Source organism: Mustela erminea, chromosome 4 (genome assembly GCF_009829155.1).
Source record: "Mustela erminea isolate mMusErm1 chromosome 4, mMusErm1.Pri, whole genome shotgun sequence".
NCBI classification, from domain to species: Eukaryota; Metazoa; Chordata; class Mammalia; order Carnivora; family Mustelidae; genus Mustela; species Mustela erminea.
The window spans coordinates 69,509,803-69,530,382 of record NC_045617.1 but is presented as its reverse complement, the minus strand read 5'-3'; the positions used below and the strand labels follow the sequence as shown (position 1 = coordinate 69,530,382).

Sequence of the window (20,580 nt, the reverse complement as noted above, 5' to 3'; positions counted from 1 at the left end):
TCAAAGTTGAAAAAACAGGATGGTAGTCAAGTATCACCCCCCAAGATTCTTACTAATTACAAAGAGAAGAATAGCAGCTGGACAGTGGAGGAAATTGGCAGATGCTACTTTAGCCAAGTGGTTCAAGTCAACATCCATAGTACTGTTATTGGCAATTGACATCACATGTTTTCTACTACGATATATTGGAGAGGATACAACATTGCTTTTGTGGTATTCTTACAAAAATGCAAAACTTGAATTCAATCAGAGGAAACCTCATAAAATCTAAAATGAGAAACCCTAAAAGTCTAAAGTTTACAAATGACAAAAACTAAAGAACTATACCAAGTTAAGAGAGATTAAAGAGAAAAGTTCATGCAATCTGGGATCCTAGATTCATCTTGAGTTAAGGGCCGTGTTCATATATTATACTTCTGGGTCCCACATAAAAAAGAGCATAGAAGCAAGCAATGATTTTTAGTAAATACTTGCTGATTATTTACCAAGGAATCTAGATGAATAGATTCCTCTGCCTTCATCAGCTCCCCTCTCTCTGAGTAAAAATATGTTCTCTGAACCATCCATAGAGTATAGGTGTAAAAAGTGGACAGTTGCCTTGAAACTGCTAGACTCTGCCAAGTAAAAATGTATCATGATCTCAGAGGTGACTCTGACTCATTTGTTCTTGATTCTGGAGAACTAGAGAGCCAGGCATCCTTGCTTATTTGTCCTTAGTCCACATCTTAGAATGTCCACTGCTCTTTGAAAGGAAGATAATATACAAAACCACCTTCAAAAGCCACAGGAGCCATAAGAACAAAGGAAAAGCCATTAAGTCCAGCTTGCCAAGAAATTGTTTATTAAAGGGACTTACAAACAGAAGCTTGTCTTGGGTGGCCACAAGATGAGTAGACCTCCACAACCCCATCTCTTGGAAGACCTGCTGGGAGACTACCCAGGAGGAAATATTTGAGAATCATAGTCCTATCTCCAGAGTAGATCAAAGATACTGTGCTCCCAAGGTGTTCTTCAGGGTATGACTAAACCATAAAAAGTAATGGGCTGGGGACTGTGCTCAGGAAGATTTTAGGTCCCAAAGTGGTCATGGTGGGTTTGTCCAAGATGGCCTTAGTTTGGTTGACATGTCTGTCCAGAGAGTGGATAACTTTTCTATTTCCCTTTTGAAAATGTCATTGGAAAGATCAAAAATGAAAATTCCCACTGTAATTTTCCTGAGTGCTCTCAAAAAACCACCTGCAGACCTCCAGTTTTCAAGAATGGTAGCCTAGGTTATTGAAATCATTTCTCTTAATGAAAACAATTAAAAATAATGGGCAAAACTCACTTCGAAGAAGTGGTGACCCAACATGACAGTAAAGAACTGTGAGGCTAAAATTCAAAAAGAGAATGGGAACCTCAAGGAGTAAGCTAGAGCAGAAGCTGCTTTTGTTCTGGGGCCTTTGACAGTTCTGATAAATTTTAACTTTTGTTTTGACAGCCTCCTCTTCAATTCTGAACTTTATATATGCCCTGAGTTTTGATTTACATCTACTTCAGTCTACGGGACTGTCACTAAGATACTTTTGACTTTAATCCCAAAGGGAGAGGAGAGAGAATATGAGGCACAGTATGAGACATGAACACATAAAAATGGTGATAAATTTTCAACAATTGATAATATTAATCTACAGATTCAAGAAGCCTAGCAGATCTAGGGAAGATATATAGAAATCCACAGCTAGATAAAGCACACTGACATTACAGAAAGCCAAAGTCAAAAAGAAGAATCTTAAAAATGACTAGACAAATACCCTCCTTCCTCAAGAAATGCCTTAATGGGGGCGCCTGGGTGGCTCAGTGGGTTAAAGCCTCTGCCTTCGGCTCAGGTCATGATCTCAGGGTCCTGGGATCAAGCCCTGCATCAGGCTCTTTGCTCAGCAGGGAGCCTGCCCCCGCCCCGCCTGCTTCTCTACCTGATTGTGATCTCTGTCAAATAAATAAATAAAATCTTTAAAAAAAAAAAAAAAAAAAGAAATGCCTTAACGGAAATTTACATTAATTAGTCCCAGTGCTTTAGCCCAGATATTTTATTAAAAACAAAACAAAAGAAAGCAAAACAAACAAAAACCTTACCATCTCTTAAATTAACACACTTTTGGTTTCCTTTAACAATTACAAGGAATCGATACTCAGTGCCAATTAATGTGCAGACACCCTAAAATTCTTCAGCAAAAAATAAAATTTTGCTCTTAATTTTTGTTCAGTTTCTAGAGAAGTTAGACTTTGAGGTTATTCATCATTTGATAGAACAAATAACAAGAAAGCAAATACTAAAACATAAAATAAAAACTTGGTTTGATTCTCTGGATTTGGGTAAAGAACATGATGAGTTTTTCTAGAGATTCTTTGTCAATTTTTTGAGTGTGTGTTTCCCTACTAATCAGGCTTAGTGTATGGAAAAAGCTGAACATCCCTTTAATCCTTTAAAAGCTATAGGGTGACTGCCTCACTCACAAGAATGAAGAAGTCTTAACGGTGGAGAGAGATGGCACACAGAAGCAGGAATAACAGTAGAAGAATCCAAAAACGTGGATTCTGGTCTCAGTTTACATTTGCTTAGTTGCGTGGTTTGGACAAGCAACTTTATCTCAGGGGTCACAGTTATTTTATATGTCTATCAATCTATGTTCTGGACTTCATTTTTCTCGGAGTAAATCGGTATCCCAATAATGTGATCTAGCTCTCTGGCTCCAGTCTGTACCTTCAGTGCAAGACAGTAAGTCCCTAAACTCCTTCTAGATGTCTCCCAGAGTTGGCTCATGTGCTCCTGAATCTACTGATTTTAGTTCTCTGTGATTTCTTTCTTTTTTTTTTTCTCCCTATTTTAGACTCTCTTTAGTATGTAGCTGCAGCCATCAAAAATGGAACTTAAATATCTTCCCTTGACTCCAAAGCTATATAGTTCAGGGTCCCATTGGACACTGTGTGATATCTTTGGAGACCCCAGGGGACCAAAGTGGGTAGAGCTCCCAAGCTCCCGCATTTGAGTTATCCTCTGTCATCTGGTGGGATGTGGCCTTGAGCTCCCTCTGCTCCTAGAGAGATCAATAATGTCATACTTTGACATTTTGTTTTCTATAGCCTCCCAACTGCCAGGAGCACTGCTTCAGGTCTGGCTAGGTGAAGAGAGAGAGGAAGACAGAGAGGAGGAGATTATAAACATGTAGTCATGAAGCAACATGAAGCAACATGAGTCAGACTTTCCAAGTAAACCTTTTTTGGTGGCCACCCAATTTTCTTGGACTTCTGGTGTGCCTCAAAAGGTTAGGAGAGTCATCATCCTGAGATATGACTGGGTAACTTACCCAGGAATCATCCAGTGTAAACTGTTCCATAAACTCAAAGTGTTCCAGGAGCAAGCCCATCTTTGCTGCATTGGGCTTAAAAAGTCTGGGCAATGTACCTTAAAATCATTCCCCTAGACATTCAGTTCTTTGAATTTTGTGTATTTTCCAGTCCTGTATAATAGTGCTAGGAAGCCCAGGCTTCATGGAGTCTTTCTTATTTGTTAGCTGGCTAAGGAAAAGTTCATGTAGAAATGGGTCATAGTTTGGAGCCTTAGAAAGAGGAAAAAGGAGGGGTGCCTGGGTGGCTCAGTGCGTTAAAGCCTCTGCCTTTGGCTCAGGTCATGATCCCAGTGTCCTGGGATCAAGTCCCGCATCAGGCTCTCTGCTCAGTGGGGAGCCTGCTTCCTCCTCTCTCTCTGCCTGCCTCTCTGCCTACTTATGATCTCTGTCTGTCAAATAAATAAATAAAATCTTAAAAAAAAAAAAAAGAAAGAGGAAAAAGGATAGAATATGAGTGATGTCATTTTTTGATTCATCTCATCATGCAATTTGCTTATTCACCTTCCTTCATTATTGTAAAAGCATTCATTGAGGAGAGTAAAGGGTTGAATTGTATTTCCCCCAAAAGATATGTTGCAGTCCCAGTCTCTAGCACCCCAGAATGTGGCCCTATTTGGAAATGGTGTCATTGCAGTTGTAATTTGTGAAGATGAGCTCATCCTGGACTAGGATAGGCCCTGTGCTCTTATAAAAAGATGGGCGTGTGAAAACACACTGACACAGGGAGAATGCCAGGTCAAGATGGAGGATTAGCGTGACGCATCTACAAAACAAGGAATAGCGAAGATTGCTGAAATACCACCAGAACCTAGGAAGAGGCAAGGAAGACCTCCCTTATTGGTTTCAGGAGGAGTATGATTCTGTGACACCTGGATGGCAGACTGCTAGTCTCCAGAATTCTGAGACAATGGATTTATGCTTTCTTAAATCATCCAGTTTGTCGTATTTTGTTATCATAGCTGTAATAAACTAAGACGAGGGCCCATGTGCCAAATCTCATCCTCATGGCTTTGGATCATAGTCAAATAAGATGTGGTCCCATCCTCAAGGAAATATCAGATAGAATTTTTAAAAAGACAGAGAAAGAGATTGGTTAAGAGGTTTGTATTGTTAGGAAAAGGGATTAAACAACATTACCTATAGAGCATATATGATATATATGTATATTCTAAAATAAACAAAAGAGTTGGGCTGGGAAAAGTGGGGCTCTGAGGGGATGATGTAGGTAAGAGGGCCCCTGTCTTCTTCCTTTAGAAGTCCTGATATGACAACTTCTGAGACTGAAAAGATGGTTTGTGTCTATAGCAAGAAGGAAGCAGGGATCACCAGACCTCATGATGTTTTCCAAGAATAGTACCTGTCAGGGTTGATTCATTACTTTGACAGGGAAGTCAGACTAGTAGATGACAAAATGTAGCAGACAAAGGTTGGCAAGAATTCATAGACATACCTGGTAGTTTTCCCTATGGTGCCCTTATGGACAATGGTCAAGTGAGTTGAGTGAACAGCTATGTATGGATGGATAATTAATGGAGCTATGCTCATCTGAGCTGAGGTTTCCAGGGGAATGCCAAGGAACTATTACGTAAGTGCTGCCTTGTTCAACATTTTTATCAGAAGTTGGAAAAGCCAAGCATTACCCATTTTGTCTTTGATGAGCCAGACTGACTCTGTCTATGCCTAGATGTGTGTGCTTGGTTCTGCACAGAGCCACATATTTAAGGAGGGCAGAGGGAGGTCAGAAGATGTTTTGAAGAGAGTGACCGGGTGGTAACCTGAAGGAGAATAATAGTCACATAACAGAAAAAAACCAAGTTAAGTATCTGGAATATTCCAGCTAACCAACAGAGGACCCAAGAAAGACATGGCAGTCAAAGATAGTATGTTTCACTTGGTTTGAAGGGTTGTGATCAATGGATCAATTAGGAAGACAATCTCAGCTTGATAGAAGAAGAGGAACTTTCAAGATGTTAGAGTACAAAAACATGCTGAAATTTGAAGGAAAGCAAATCTCTGTGGATTAACCTGCAAATTTAGTAAAAATTCTGGCAGAATTCTTTTTTTAGGAACCTAGTAACTTATTCTAAATATATAGAAGAAGAGAGGCCTATAGGTAGCTGAATTGGTTTTGAAAATGAAGAACAAAAATGTTATTCTTGGCCAAAGACTGGGAAGATACACCACACAACCATGACAATAAAACAGTGTAGGCCTGGTGCTGCCACAGGAAGTCAACCCATGCAACAGAAGAAAGAACCCAGTGACAGACTCATGCTTTTAGGGGAAGCTGACACGTGAAGGACACACAGCTCAGTGAAGAACAAATGGACCACTCAGAGGTTACTGTGGAAACTGGAGGACTACATGGGAAAATAGAGTTGGAGGATTTACACGGTGTAAGAGTGGATGTAGAACGAAATATGAAAGAAACTGAAGCAAACAGAAAAAATATAGAAATCCGTATTTGTGATTTGGGGGCAGGAGGGACTGAAATGAAACTGCCAGAACACAAAGCACAAGGGGGAAACAGTCAATTATCCACTTCAAAATGAAAGATTTTGAGTGATAACATATACAAAATTATGAGATTAAATACTGACAGATTGGAAAGTTATTTGCAACACGAACACCATAAGAAGTTGAAGCTTCACTATACAAAATACCACAAGTAAATATCTAGGATATACAGACAAATTCACAAGTGAAAATAAGAAGCCTCGTTAGAAAATGGTCCTATAAAACGGACTGGGGAGTCCTTGGTTTCCCCATTCTCTCTTTCAATAGGTATTTATTGAGTAGGAACACACAATATTGAGTGGGAACAGGGCTGTTCTCAGCTCTTGGGAATGATACAGCCGACAAAATTCCTAGCCCTTATGACATTTAAATACTCCACAATATTCTCTTTCATCAATAGGAAAAAGGCATTAGATTCAACTCAAGGAATTCTTTCCTTAAATGCCAATGTTATCACTTTAAAGTTGGAGGAATTTTTAGGATGCATCTCTCTTAAATCCATAATTTTTCCTGATGATAAACAATATCCAGGGACCCACAGATTGGACGGGTACAGAGACCTGACACTTCGCCCGTGTTTGGACTATAAACCTAATGGTTAGATGGACCCAGAATGCCAGTGACTCACAGCTCTTCCCCTACCACCTGTTGGCATCAGGCAACTTCTCTGAGCTTCAGTTTCTTTACCAGTAAAAATGGAACTAACAGTTAGACCTGCTATAAATTGGTCTAAGACGTGTGCCTGGGTGGCTTGGTAGGTTAAGCATTTGCCTTCGGTTCAGGACCAAGCCCCACGTTGGGCTCCCCACTCAGCGGGGAGTCTGTTTCTCCCTCTCCCTCTGCCTGCTGTTCCCCCTGCTTGTGCTCTCTCTCTCTCTCTCTCAAAGAAATAAATAAAAATGTCTTTAGAAAAAGTAAAATAAAATGGGTCTAAGGATTCAATGAGATCATATCAAAGAATAGCCTCTGGCACATGAAAAAACTTAACGTTGGCGATTTTTACCTCTGATTCTGATATTACGATCCCAAGAATTGTCATTTTCCCTGCACACTGTATTTCAAAATTCGTACGGTAACATCTTTGGGTTCTTAGTCAGGTCATTCTTTTTTTTCTTTTCTTTTCTTTTTTTTTTCAGTAATAATGAGAAAAGGAAATCCTATGCTTTCCTGGATACTATATGCTGGTGATGTAGGAGGCGTGTCTCATGGATTAGCGATTAATCCCAATGTGTGAGACCTGCTCTGGGCTGCAGGGTTGGAAGGGATGTGAGAGACCGACTCACCAGGCCCAGCCCTATTCCACACTGGATTCAAAGGCCTCAAGGAGGTGGAGCCCTGCCCTGCAGTTCCACAGCTGGAACCATGACACTACGTATGTGGTTATGATTAGTTGATTGTGGTTAGAAAAGATTATCCTGCTTAGGAAATCGAGGCTGTGGTTAGGAAAGATTCTAGTCGTCCAGCTGACTTTGTAAAATGGAAGTGAGCTGGTGACATGAATAAGCTCCCTTAATTAGAGATCTAGACTCAAAAGACTCGTGGTTATTCCAGGTATGAAGAATTTGCAAGACTTCAGCCTGACTGTGTTTCAGTGCAGGGGGTGGAGCCATCCTTCCTAATTAGAATAAGGTAAACAGATTCAGCCCAGTTATAAATGGAAAAAAGATGTGCCCTCGGTCACTGAGGGCTGCAGAGAGTGGTGTCTGGCTGGAGAGCTCGGGGCAACGGAGAGAAGGGGCCAGAGCATGAGTTCCAAGTCAAAATTTGTAGGGGTCATTGGCGTGCCTTTCTCAAAGGGCCAGGTGAGTACCAAATGTGTTCTTGAATAATTGAAATTCATAACAAAGTCTCGGACTTCAGAATTAGTAAGGTAAGGTGTTAATGTTAATGTCTGCTAAGCTCTGTTCCCTCGGACAACTGGGCCTGAAATTTATATATATATTTTAAAGTCCTTTTACCATTTTGCAATGTTGGAGAATTAGGGTCACAAACTCACTTATTCTTGTGGCTCCTAATCTCAGCCGCAGCCAGTTGTATTTGAATTTACTACATTTTTTTTTTGATTCTTTGAGAGAACATATTTTTATTTGAATGGAAATGGACTGTGTCTGTATTATAGCTACTCATTGAAATTCCCATGTTCTCGTTGCTTTGGGTTTCATAGTGCCTATGCAGAAGCGAGAGAATTTTAAGAAAACGCATTGGTTTAGTCATCTGTTAATGCCTGGAAACCTCTCATGGATTGGCAGCAATTTTCAGACTTCTTTTAGTCTGCATAACCTAAATGTGATTGCTTTATGCAACTTGGTGAATGATTCGTGTTATTTGAGGGCTTTCACAATCCTATGAAAGTGTTAGTTCATGCAATAGGTAGAAAACTTTATGTATCTCTTTTTGAGAGAGGAAAAAAGAAAAAGAAAAGAAAAGAAAATCCAACTGGAAGTTGGCAACATTGAAGGGACTAATGCATTTATGAAATCCCCAGATTGCCAACACTTTCCAGCAGCCTTGAACTTTGCAGCCTTTTCTTCTGGGGAGTGTACTCATTCTGGAAAACATAGTGTGATTAGAGACCTCAGCCTTCAGCAGGTGTCTGTGCTTAAAGGGGGAAAACAAGGAACAAAAACAAAGCAAGTAAAACTCTGAGGGTTGATATTTTGTCATTGTGGTTGTTTCAAACGGGGTCGTCTCCGTCTTCCAGAATTCTCTTTGCCCATCTGGGCAGCAGTTCACTCCTCTTAGTTTTGAGCTCATGCTTGGCACTCCGGTGTGTTATTGCAAAATAGATCGGGAGAGGTCAGAGGGTAGAGACCCAAATTGCATTTGGACTATCAGTAAACACTGCTGCACCTCTCCTGGTCATCCTTCAAAGCTCTCTTCTGGAACACAGGGACATTTTGCCGACATGGAAGTGTCTAGTGCTCAGATTAATCGTAAAAACCACAATATACTCACCTCTTCTTGCAACAGGTTCTAAAGAAGGCAGAGTGAAAATAACTGACTGAAAGGAAGGAAGGAGGAAGGAAAATAAAAATTTAAGAAGGAAGAAAGGGAGGCAGAAGGGAGGAAGTGGGGGAGGTAGCGAGGCAGGAAGGCAAGCACAGCCTGAATATACCCTGGCCCTTGGTCCTCACCAGAAGATTTTATGCTACGATAATAATGGCCCTTTGAAAGGATAGTATTTTGAAACACAGCCTGACACTATTTTCTATTCTTAGTATTTCTTTTCCTCTACAGCTCTTCCTCTATTAAAACTTGCTCCTGTGAGAAAGCAGCTTATGGTCTCCTGACAGGAAGGGCTCGAGAGAGGGGTTTCTACACTAAGCCGTAGCATGGGAGAAAATGGCGGCCAACGTGTTAGCATCTCTCCTCACCTAAAGGAGGCAGAGGTTTACAAATAGGCAAAGGAGAGGATTAAGGGCATATGGCTTAGAAGGTTGGGTCTGAGAAAAGATTCCACTCCCTTGCAAGGCAGTGAGTGATGGGGGAGAGGAGAGTTAATGGCCAGAAATTAGAGAAGTAGGATATTTATTGTACTGTTCACTAAGACTCAGAGAGGCTAAGACTTAGCAATTGGCTAAGTTAACTCGCCTCGACTGTGTGATTCCAGACAGGATTCCGTGATCCTGAAGCCTATGCCCCTGACTGGCGTCGATGCCTGTTGAGCCGCCGCAGATTTGACACTTGTGGCCAGTTAGGGCTGGGGGCCCAGCTTTGAAGTCAGTAGAGCTAACAAAGCGATTTCCAAAGTGGGCAGATAAACCAAGCAAGGAGGAAAGACTGATGATGAGCAGCAGTTTGAATCAAACGAATACAAAGAATAATGGGAAGTATCACTCCCGGAAATCTTTTTTTTTTTTTTTTTTTCACTCCCGGAAATCTAAGCACTGTGTTGGTGCAAATAGATTGTCAGAGGGAAAGTCTGTAAAACTTGTTCCAAAGCTTGAAAAGAAGAGGGAACCAACCAGGGGGTCTTCTCAAGGTGACCAGTTTTTGAGCATCTGACAAACACTATGACCCGTAGCCCCCTTGGGCTGAAATCTAATCACCGAGGAAAGACAAAGTAGAGGAACAGAAAGCCAATGGCAAAGTCTGAGCCAAGTGGCACTCTACTGAGGTTCAAAGAAGAGGCAATTACATCTGCTCTGGGAAGGAGGTGTCTGGGGGTGGTCACACTAGAAAGCATGCATGGGGCAGAAGGGTGGTGGAAACTTGCCGCCTGGAACAGGAATGGGACACCCACCATGTGCTTGGCCACGGAGGCAAGTCAGCTGTCATCGGAATTAGATAGACATAGCTGCTTTGTTTGGGGCCACGGCCCCAATCTTAGGGACAGACACACGTGTCTTTTGGCACCTCTTCTGTTGGGTAACCCAAAGTAGCTTCCTGTGTCTACAAGCCTTGCTGGAAGTCAGAATCCGAGAGCTACAGAAGAGAACTCTCTGTTTAGGCTTCTATTCTGCCAGGAAGCTGGAGAGGATGTGTGGCAAGGAGGAAGTGTGTTTGCTTCTCTGACCTGTGAAAACAGCAAGGGGAGAATTCTTGTCAGTCGTGCCGAAGCAGGTCAGAACCTGAAATACCGGGTTGGTCTTTGTGGATTCAGCTCCCAGGTGATGAATTTCTGTGGCCTCTTTTCTCCCCGAGAGCTCTCTGACTTATCGCCGTGTGGACACTCACGTAGGGCTCTCTAATGCAAGGCTCAATTGTTTTCTTAGGCTTTTACCCAAGTTTTTCTCTGGGTTTGCAAAGTAGCTCCACCACGCCATCCCTGTTCCTGAAAGCTTACTCATGTAGCAAGACTCAGCTGAAATGTCATCCACTCCCTGCAGCCTCTCCTGGCACCCTCTGTTTCGGTCCTGTTTCTGGGTCCTGTTTCTGTGGTTGCGACCTCTTGTACCGGCCCTGAAGCACATCTCCAAGGACTGTAATTGGGGTTAAATATACAAATTCCCCCATTAGCTCATGAGTTACTCAGAGTGCTTTAGCACAAGATACGCGTTCACCATGTTGATAGCGTGGTGTCTGTCACAGAAGAGGAGACACGGGTTCTGGAATCCAAGGATATGAGCCGAGGCTCTGCCGTTTGTTAGCTGCGTGCCTATCGGAAAGTGAGACGGCCTTTCCCATTCGAGATCCTCATAGCTGACCCGGGACTCATTCAATCTGCCTGACTTGGAGATGGGGTAAATTCCTGGCTCTGGAGGAACTCTGAAAACGATAGTTACTCTTCACCCGATTAAAGAATGAATAGAGTTTCCGTTGTGGGCATCTGATCATGTCTGAATTATTTTGTTTTTTTAATCATTCAGCCGCGAGGAGGGGTGGAAGAAGGCCCCACAGCGCTGAGAAAGGCCGGCCTGCTGGAGAAACTGAAAGAACAAGGTAATTTTTCCACTGGAAGATGACCAGCCCGCTTTCCTTCCCACGCTGGGGAAAGCAGCAGGCTTCTGCTAAAAGAGGGGGTTGTATGTGGAATGACATTTCTCACACAGAATGGCAGCACTCGTGGTAACTTGAGAGGTACAGCCTATTAAAAAAAAAAAAAAAAAAAAAAAGCAGTGTATGGAGAAAATGCTCCATAAGTATTGTTGGATGAATGTTCTCACTCAGATATTTTGTCTTTCCAGCCAGGAGATATAAAAGAATAAAAGAGTATAAAAGAATGTGTGAGCTAGAACTGCAGTTGGGTGAGGGGTAGGGGCGTCAGGGGAATCGCAAAGGGAAAGTAACGAGCAGCAGAAAGTACCGGGCTAGCAGGAGGACTCCTGTTTGTCAAAGGAAATAAAACAGTGATGGTGATGAGGAGGAGGAGGAAGAGGTATGTGTGTATGTGCATTTGCATACATGATACATACACGGAGTGTGAGCTTGCAGATAAAAAATCACATGGAGGGGCGCCTGGGTGGCTCCGTGGGTTAAGCCTCTGCTTTCAGCTCAGGTTATGACCCCAGGGTGCTGGGATCAAGCCCCACATCGGGCTTCCTGCCCAGCGGAGAGCCTGCTTCTCCCTCTCCCCCTCTCCCTCCTTGGGTTCCTTTTCTCGCTGTGTCTCCCTCTGTCAAATACATAAATAAAATCTTTTAAAAAAAAATCATATGGAGTTTAAAAGTATAGGCTAAAGCAAATACTGTCTTTATATATAAAATCCTGATGAAGTGTTGGCAAGAACACAAAGCCACTGGAACTATCACGTTTCTGGGGGGAAAGCTTAATGATACAGCCACTCTGGAAATCAGTTTGGCAGTTTCTTGAATAAACATCCAACTGCCTTCTGGCCCATCAGATCTACTCCTAGGTATTTCCCCAGGAGATATGAAAACACATCCACACCAGGACTTGTATCTGAATGCTTCTAGCAGCATTATTTATAATAGCCAAAAGAACGGAAACCACAAAACATCCACCGACTGGTGAAGAGATAAATGATGGGAGGTACACCCATACTGTGGGCTAGGACTCAACCATAAAAAGGAAGGGGTCACGGACATGGGCAAGAACAGGGATGAACGTAACAGACATGCTAAGTGAAAGAGAGCAGACACAAAAGACTACCTACAGTATGACTTCTTTTATGTGAAATTCTAGAAGAGGCGAAAGTCTAACAACGGAAAAGCTCATCAGCAGTTGCCTTGGGGTGGGCACAGGGAATGAAGAGGGGCATGAGGGAATTTGAGGGGGGTAAAGGAAGTGTTCTAAATCTTGATTATGGTGGTGGTGTCAAAACTGTAGATGTTCCTAAAACCCATTGAACTGCAGTTAAAATGGGTGAATTTTAGTAAATAAGAATTATAGGTCATGAAGCTGAGAAAAGGAGGGGGATAGAGAAGAGAAGGGTTGCGTAAATGGACTGGACTAGTCTCTCCGTCAACAAGCATCATCTGGTCAGATTTTACATCGGGTTCAATCTCTTAAGGGTGTTACTGAATCCTGGATACGCACAAATACATAGTAAATACATCAGATGATGAGGTTAGTTCAGAACACTGAACTGATCTCATGTCACAGTTCTACCGGAAACTCTGTGCTTTGAAGCCTAATGCAAGGCCTTCTGGGAGGTGCACCCAGGTCCTTAGGAACCTTGGGTTACCTACAATTTCTCCTTATTAAAAAGGTATAGTAATTAGGCCTTTATTTCTTGAGCTCAGTGAACTGTTACGCTCGTTGCTATCATATGCTTACTGAATTCTAACAATACCACTTTGAGGCAGGTACAATCCAGAGGAGGGACCCGAACCACTTCAGCACAGGTAACAGATTGGATTGAAACCAAGGACTGTCAATCGTAGTCAGAAAATTGAGAAAATAGTGGTATAACAGGTGTATTTCCTTCTGGGCATCTATATAATACATAATGCATAGTACATAATATATAATAAGTAATCTATATATTCTTTAAAAATATTATTTGTTACAAATACAAAACATGATTATTGGAGAAAGGTAGAAAGCACATAAGCAGAGAGGGCCACACGGAGATAAAGACAGCGAGGCCGCTTATTAAGCCCCAACCGGAAGATTATCATGGCCCTACTCTGGTGTCCAGCCTCCATGGATGGATCACAGAAGTATTTGCCGAGAATTTAGTGTACAGATGAGATGATGATATCAGGCAAAAACAGACACGGTTTCTACCTTTGCAAATTTTATGGTCCTTCTCGATGTTTTCTCTGCGTATCCTTATAAAAAGTACACTGTTTTGTAAATTTGGAATCATCTTACACACACTGTTTTGTAATCTTTTTTTATGTGGTAACGCGAAGCTTTTGGTTTTAACTACAGAGTGTGATGTGAAAGATTACGGGGACGTGCCCTTTTCTGATGTCCCTAGTGATCCTCCCTTTCAAATTGTGAAGAATCCGAGGTCTGTGGGAAAAGCGAATGAGCAGCTGGCTGGCGTGGTGGCGGACGTCAAGAAGAGTGGAAGGACTAGCCTGGTGCTGGGTGGAGACCACAGGTCTTGTTTCATGATCCTCTCTCTGAAGTCTGGCACAAATGGCGTAAGGGAGTATAACCAAAACCCCAAGAGAAGAGAAAATGAAAGGGAAAGCACGGATCCATACTTGATACCAAAATTTCTGCCTTCTCTTTTAATTGTTTCAGTTACTATTTTCTTTTTTTGTTTTTCCCACTTAAAAAAGTATTTTTTTTTTCAGTGCTCCAAGATTCATTGTGTATGCACCACACCCAGTGCTCCATGCAATATGTGCAATTACTATTTTCTTTTGGAAATAGAGAGCTCTATTTGAAGTCTTGCATTATCTTTATTACAGCAGAAAGTATATGACATGAGTGGATTTCAGTAAAATCCTCAGCACAAATTTACATTCCTAAATGAATAAGCATGAGGAAGTTCTTAGCCAGGTTATTGTACTTGATTCCTGATAGCAGGAACAACTCATTTAAGTCAGTATTTTAAAGTATGTTTCCTGTTATAAAAGTAATCATTTCCAACTCTTTGAAACACACACACACACACACACACACACACACACACAAAATAGTAGTAATTATATTTCCCAACAAGCATTTCAAGTGAAATTGCAAATCAGGCATATTTCCTTTGCCATACTGTTTCCCTTGTACCCCTCTTTGTTTAACATCCCTGTTATCTGATACTTTGTTCTTTTTTTTTTTTTTAAGATTTTAGTTATTTATTAGACAGAGATCACAAGTAGGCAGAGAGGCAGGCAGAGAGAGAGGGGGAAGCAGGCTCCCCGCTGAGCAGAGAGCCCGATGCAGGGCTCCATCCCAGAATCCTGGGATCATGACTTGAGCCAAAGGCAGAGGTTTAACCCACTGAGCAACCCAGGCACCTCCCGATACTTTGTTCTTAACCTAAAGTACAGATTTCCTTATGTTACCTCATAATGTATATAAGCATAATTTTTATTGTTGCATACATCAGAGTATTAAATCACTATACATATCCATATTGTCACGTACTCATGTAATTTAAAAATTTTCTTGATTATAAATAATGCGGCAAAGACCCTTTCTGCGTGTGAGCCTTTCTGATGTCTACTCTTGAGGTCCCCAAATACCTCACGAGAGGGCTGACCTGATCAGAAAGTACAAATGTGACAATGGCTCTTGATGCCCGAGTCAATCACTTCAGCTCCCTGTTCTCCTCCACAGCCAAGCCATTTCCAGGGCTCCGGTGTGACAAAACTGTAATTGAGAAACTGGGGCTCAGTGGAAAAATTTGTACATGGAAATGTTAAGAGTGGCAAATAGCCACAAGACAAGAAATCTGAAGGGGAAACAAATATTACGCTGGATAAGCAATATCTAAGCTTCAAGGCAGGTTGCCTTCACCTTGAGCATCTACAAGTTCACAATTCCCTGAATGACACCTGACCATCCGCAGGTGGGAGAACACAGGCGCCAGATGGCAAATCCTGATCTTTGAACTTTTATGTAAGATGTTATTCAGCGCTTCCATCCTGGTAAATTTTCTGGAGCTTGGAGTGTTTGAGGTGAACTTTGAGAGTTCTGGACTTGGCTAAGAGTGGGTCGTTAAATGTGTGGCAGGCTGGGGCGCCTGGGTGGCTCAGTGGGTTAAGCCGCTGCCTTTGGCTCAGGTCATGATCTCAGGGTCCTGGGATCGAGTCCCACATCGGGCTCTCTGCTCAGCAGGGAGCCTGCTTCCTCCTCTCTCTCTGCCTGCCTCTCTGCCTACTTGTGATCTCTGTCTGTCAAATAAATAAATAAAATCTTTAAAAAAAAAAAATGTGTGGCAGGAGAGTAGAAAGTTCAAGCAGAGCCTCTGAGGGTTGAACAGCAAGTGAGCACCTAGGAAATGCCGGCTGAACTGGATGCAAGGATTTCTGAGTGGTTCTCCCCAGTTGTACAATAATTGGATTTTAGGAAAAATGGACTCCGTGGTAATTCGCTTGAGAGAATGAAGTACTTACCAAGACACATGAGCATAAAGGAAACGAGCCTGATTTAATCTTGAGAATTAAATAATGTCTCATGCTAAGGAATTTCTTGTGGGCTAGTGTTTTTATATAGATTTAATTTCTGGTTAAAACAATACTTTTATTAGAAGGTGGTTTCCAAAAAAAATAAAATCACAAGTTTTTTAGTAAGACCATTAACGGAAACTTAACTTGTTAGTAAGTAAGCATAACCTATGCTTTTCTATTGTTATAATTATTTAATTGGCACCTGCAATTAAAAACCCATTAGAAGTACCAGCCATTTTGACTTAAAGGAAAACCAAGTGGGAGCTGAGTTAATAATATGTTGGTTGGAATAGTAGTGCAAGCCTGATGTTCACACAAACTTTTTTTCCTCTCAAGTATGGCAGTCGGAAGCATCTCTGGCCATGCTCGGGTCCACCCAGATCTCTGTGTCATTTGGGTGGATGCTCACACTGATATCAACACTCCACTGACAACCACAAGTGGGAACTTGCATGGACAACCTGTGTCTTCCTCCTGAAGGAACTAAAAGGAAAGGTAAGGGGCTGGTTGGTATTCTATTAGAAAGAAACCATCTTCTCTTCAGCAGAAGTTCAGGAGATAGAAGGGAAGGAAGAAACTGGTGCCATCTCATTTTGGTGTAATCTCCAACTATTTTCTCAGCACCAATAAGCTAAGGGTTGATAGATACATAAAGGAAGTGAGGGTCTGTGCTTCTACCTTACATGATACTTTGCAAACTGACTTTACATATGTCTTCCCTTTTGATTCTTAAACTGCCCTTTTTAGTACATGAGGCAGAGAGTAATCCTTTCTAAGCAAGTTAGCATACGTTCAGAGGTTAACTGACTTGCTCAAGATCACATGCCAAGCACATAGCGAGGGAAGGGCCAGAACTGGTCTATAAACTACCTCTTTCTACATGTGCCATACGGCCTCTCCTGTTTCCCAAGATTCCCCTCCACATCATGGGAACTTTTTCAAAAATGGGAGTTTTAAAATGTGGATTACAATGGTTTATTATTTTACATCTTTACTGTGTAAAGTTCATATCTACATCATAAGAAGAAGAACTAACTCCTTGCTCCATTCTAAAAAGATGTGAGATGACATTCCAGATTAAGATTTAATGTTGTGGTTCATATTCACTAATATTCTGTAGCATATCGATAAAATGATATTAAATCACTATCCATATCCATATCCATATTTTACCATTTATCATTCCAGCTGTAGAGTCTTGGTCCTTATGATGATACCTGGAGATTCAAACCCCCTTGTTAAGGGCTCAGAAGTAACACTTTCTGAACTGATGACCAAGTGCTAGGTTTATAAACTTCCAAAGTGTGTAGTTAGCACATGGGAACAGCCACCCTTGGCTCCAGGACATTTGGAGAGTAACAGAAGGGCTGCTTGAAAATCTCCCTCACTCTAAACCGTCCTTGGGATTAAGTCCTCACTGAGAAGAGGAATAAAAAAGGAAGCCCAAAGAGTCATGAGAGCACACTGATCTCTTTATAGCAGAGTTTTGGGAAAGCAGGGTGCTCTCCCATTCCCAGGGTACACAGCAGGTAAATGCTGACAAATGATTCAGGTCAGGTCAGGGCTACAGGGTGAAGGTGAGGAGGCCAAAGTCATCTAGAGTAGCACAAGGAGAGGCAGGCATTCTCTTCTGAATTTTCTATGGTGTTTTAATGGTTTCTTCGAAACTTATAATCTAAATATAAGATATATGCAATCCAGTAAAGGCCCTTAGCTTTCAATGTAAGATTTGCTCAAGAATCATATATTATAGTCAAATGAAAACATTGTAATTTTAGATCCCTGATGTACCAGGATTCTCCTGGGTGACTCCCTGCATATCTGCCAAAGATATTGTATATATCGGCCTAAGAGACGTGGACCCTGGGGAACAGTAAGTTTATTCCTTGGAGTGAATTACCTTCATTTTCTCTCTTTTGCATGCTAGGCAACCTGGCCAAGCCTATGAGAAAAATTATTTTAAGCACCAAGTATATATATCAATACCTAAATACCCATATAAATATTTGTCTATAAATCAGGTGATTTTTATACTAATTGCCTTGCTGTTAAAACACATTGATATAGGGACACCAGGGTGGCTCAGTTGGTTAAGCATCTGCCTGCCGCTCAGGTCATGATCCTGAGATCCTGGGATTAAGACCCACGTCAGGCTTCCTACTCAGTGGGAAGCCTGCTTCTCTCTCTGCCTGATGCTCCCCCTACTTGTACTTGTGCTCTCTGACAAATAAATAAATAAAATATTTTAAAAATACACTGATATAGGGGCGCCTGGGTGGCTCAGTGGGTTAAAGCCTCTGCCTTCGGCTCAGGTCATGATCCCAGGGTCCTGGGATCGAGCCCCGCATCGGGCTGTCCGCTCCGTGGAGAGCCTGCTTCCTCCTCTCTCTCTCTCTGCGTACTTCTGATCTCTATCTGTCAAATAAATAAAATCTTTAAAAAAAAAATACACTGATATATACATATAGTTCATAGGACTTATTTTATGTATCTTACCACAATCATCTTTTCTTTAAAAAGAAACAAGAGAGCATAGACTCTTTATTAATTGCAGGATTATCTTATTATCTCCTCTTTCCTAGCTACATTTTGAAAACTCTGGGTATTAAATATTTTTCAATGACTGAAGTGGATAAACTGGGAATTGGCAAGGTGATGGAAGAAACACTCAGCTATCTACTAGGAAGGTATGATGCTTGTGTGTATGTAACGTAAATATTATTAAAAGGACTTACTACTGATGTTAATGTAAATTATTAATAAAGCCTTCATGTAAAATTATGGAACGTCACTGGATTATTACTTTTTATAAAGCAAGGCAAGAACTATATTTATGTGCTATGTATTAAACCACCAACTTTAAACTGAATTTCTTTCCCACCTCTTAAAAGAAAAAAAAGGCCAATTCATCTGAGCTTTGATGTTGATGGATTGGACCCATCTTTCACACCAGCTACGGGCACACCAGTTGTCGGGGGTCTGTCTTACAGAGAAGGTCTCTACATTACAGAAGAAATTTACAAAACAGGTATATATTTATACCCTCTGATCTGAAAATCAAGCCCCATTGGATGCTTCCAGAATGCCTATCACATGATGTAATCACCACCTGTTTACACTCCTGGAGTGTACAGAGTACTGAGTGGACAGAGTTAAAAATGTCAATTATTTAACAAATTATATTATTTTCCATTGTTGTTGCAGGGCTACTCTCAGGATTAGATATTATGGAAGTGAACCCATCTCTGGGGAAGACACCAGAAGAAGTAACTCGAACAGTGAACACAGCAATAGCAATAACCTTGGCTTGCTTTGGAGTTGCGCGGGAGGGTAATCATAAGCCTGTTGACTACCTTAACCCACCTAAGTAAATGTGGAAACACCATGTAAAAATCTCACAGCTAATGTCATAATTAGCCAATCTAATAATTTACTTAAGCTTACAGTTATCCTCCCCCAAATTTGGTCTTTCTGAAAAATGTTCTGCCTTGGTAAATACTGGTATAATTAATATGAACTATCAATTCCCTCTTGGTGTGAACTTCAAGATTTGGAAATTTTAAGTTTTGTATAATTAAAGACACACACAGAGGCGGACTCCTGATATCAGGAGATAGAACTATCCCACCTGAAAAGGGACCATAATCCCATGTTGTTCAAAAGATGTGATTTTTATAATAAAATCTTTATATTAAGGTTCTATTATGTTTATATGTTTCTAAACACACGGATTTACTAAGGATTTAAAAAGCCCTCAGTGAAATCATCATCCCCAAAACACTGTAAAACTGGTGAGACAAAACTCTGCCTCCTGGTTTCTTCATCTCTAAAACAGGTAACAGTAAGGCCTTGTGAATCTTCAAGTTCATAAATGTTAGATGACCATGATTTACTTTTTCTAAACCTCAGACATGATATTGGCTTACATTTGAAGCAAGCCTGCTCTTCAGGTAGCCTTTTTGGAGGTAGAAAAGAAATCAAACTCCTATTTGCGTCTAAGACCTTAATTCAGACAGGAATTTCACCTAAAATTATCTTTGGCTTTCAAACACTTCCCTCTCCGCCCCTTCACTCATTGCAATTAGTGTCTCATTGGCTGCAATCTTTAAACAACCCCAAAAACTCATCTCAGCTCTGGAATATAGTAGGGAAATGGAATAAAATGAATAAAGAGTAAACTACAGTTGACCCTTGAACATGGATTTGAACTGTATCTGCATGGGTCCACTTACACACGGACTTTTTTTTTTTTTTTTTAATACAGCACAGCAATGTAAATGTATTTTCTCTTATGATTTTCATAACATTTTCCCTCTAGCTTTATTATAAGAATGCAGTATGTAATACATATTATATATGTATGTTTCAATAAAATATGTTAATTGGCAGCTAATGTTATCAGTAAGGCTTTTGGTCAAAAACAGGCTGTCAGTAGTTAAGGTTTTGGGGAGTCAAATGTTATAAATTTTCGACTGTGTGTGGGGGTCAGCACCCCTATCCCCTGCGTTGTTCAAGGGTCAGCTATATAATCAAAGTCAGGGAAGTAAACTCTTCCCCTTTTCCCCAGCTTATACAGAACTCCAGAGGACTCTGTAAAGAAGCTGGTCCCATGAAAGGATTTTTATTGCTGTAATGGCTATGTGTTAAAGAGCCTCTATAATCTGATGTTTCAAATGCAACCCAGAATCTTAAACCTAAGTGTTGAC

The 20,580-nt window shown here is 41.1% G+C and overlaps 1 protein-coding gene across 1 annotated transcript; it reads left to right on the top strand.

Annotated features, from left to right (window-relative positions):
- The first annotated feature begins 7,269 nt into the window (after positions 1-7,269).
- ARG1 (arginase 1) lies at positions 7,270-19,259 on the top strand. The gene is given in 9 exon segments (XM_032339510.1): positions 7,270-7,708; positions 11,216-11,288; positions 13,686-13,860; positions 16,211-16,338; positions 16,341-16,369; positions 17,653-17,747; positions 18,457-18,561; positions 18,766-18,902; positions 19,079-19,259. Coding segments are annotated over 9 exon segments (966 nt in total). The 5' UTR covers positions 7,270-7,651; the 3' UTR covers positions 19,246-19,259.
- The last annotated feature ends 1,321 nt before the right edge of the window (positions 19,260-20,580 follow it).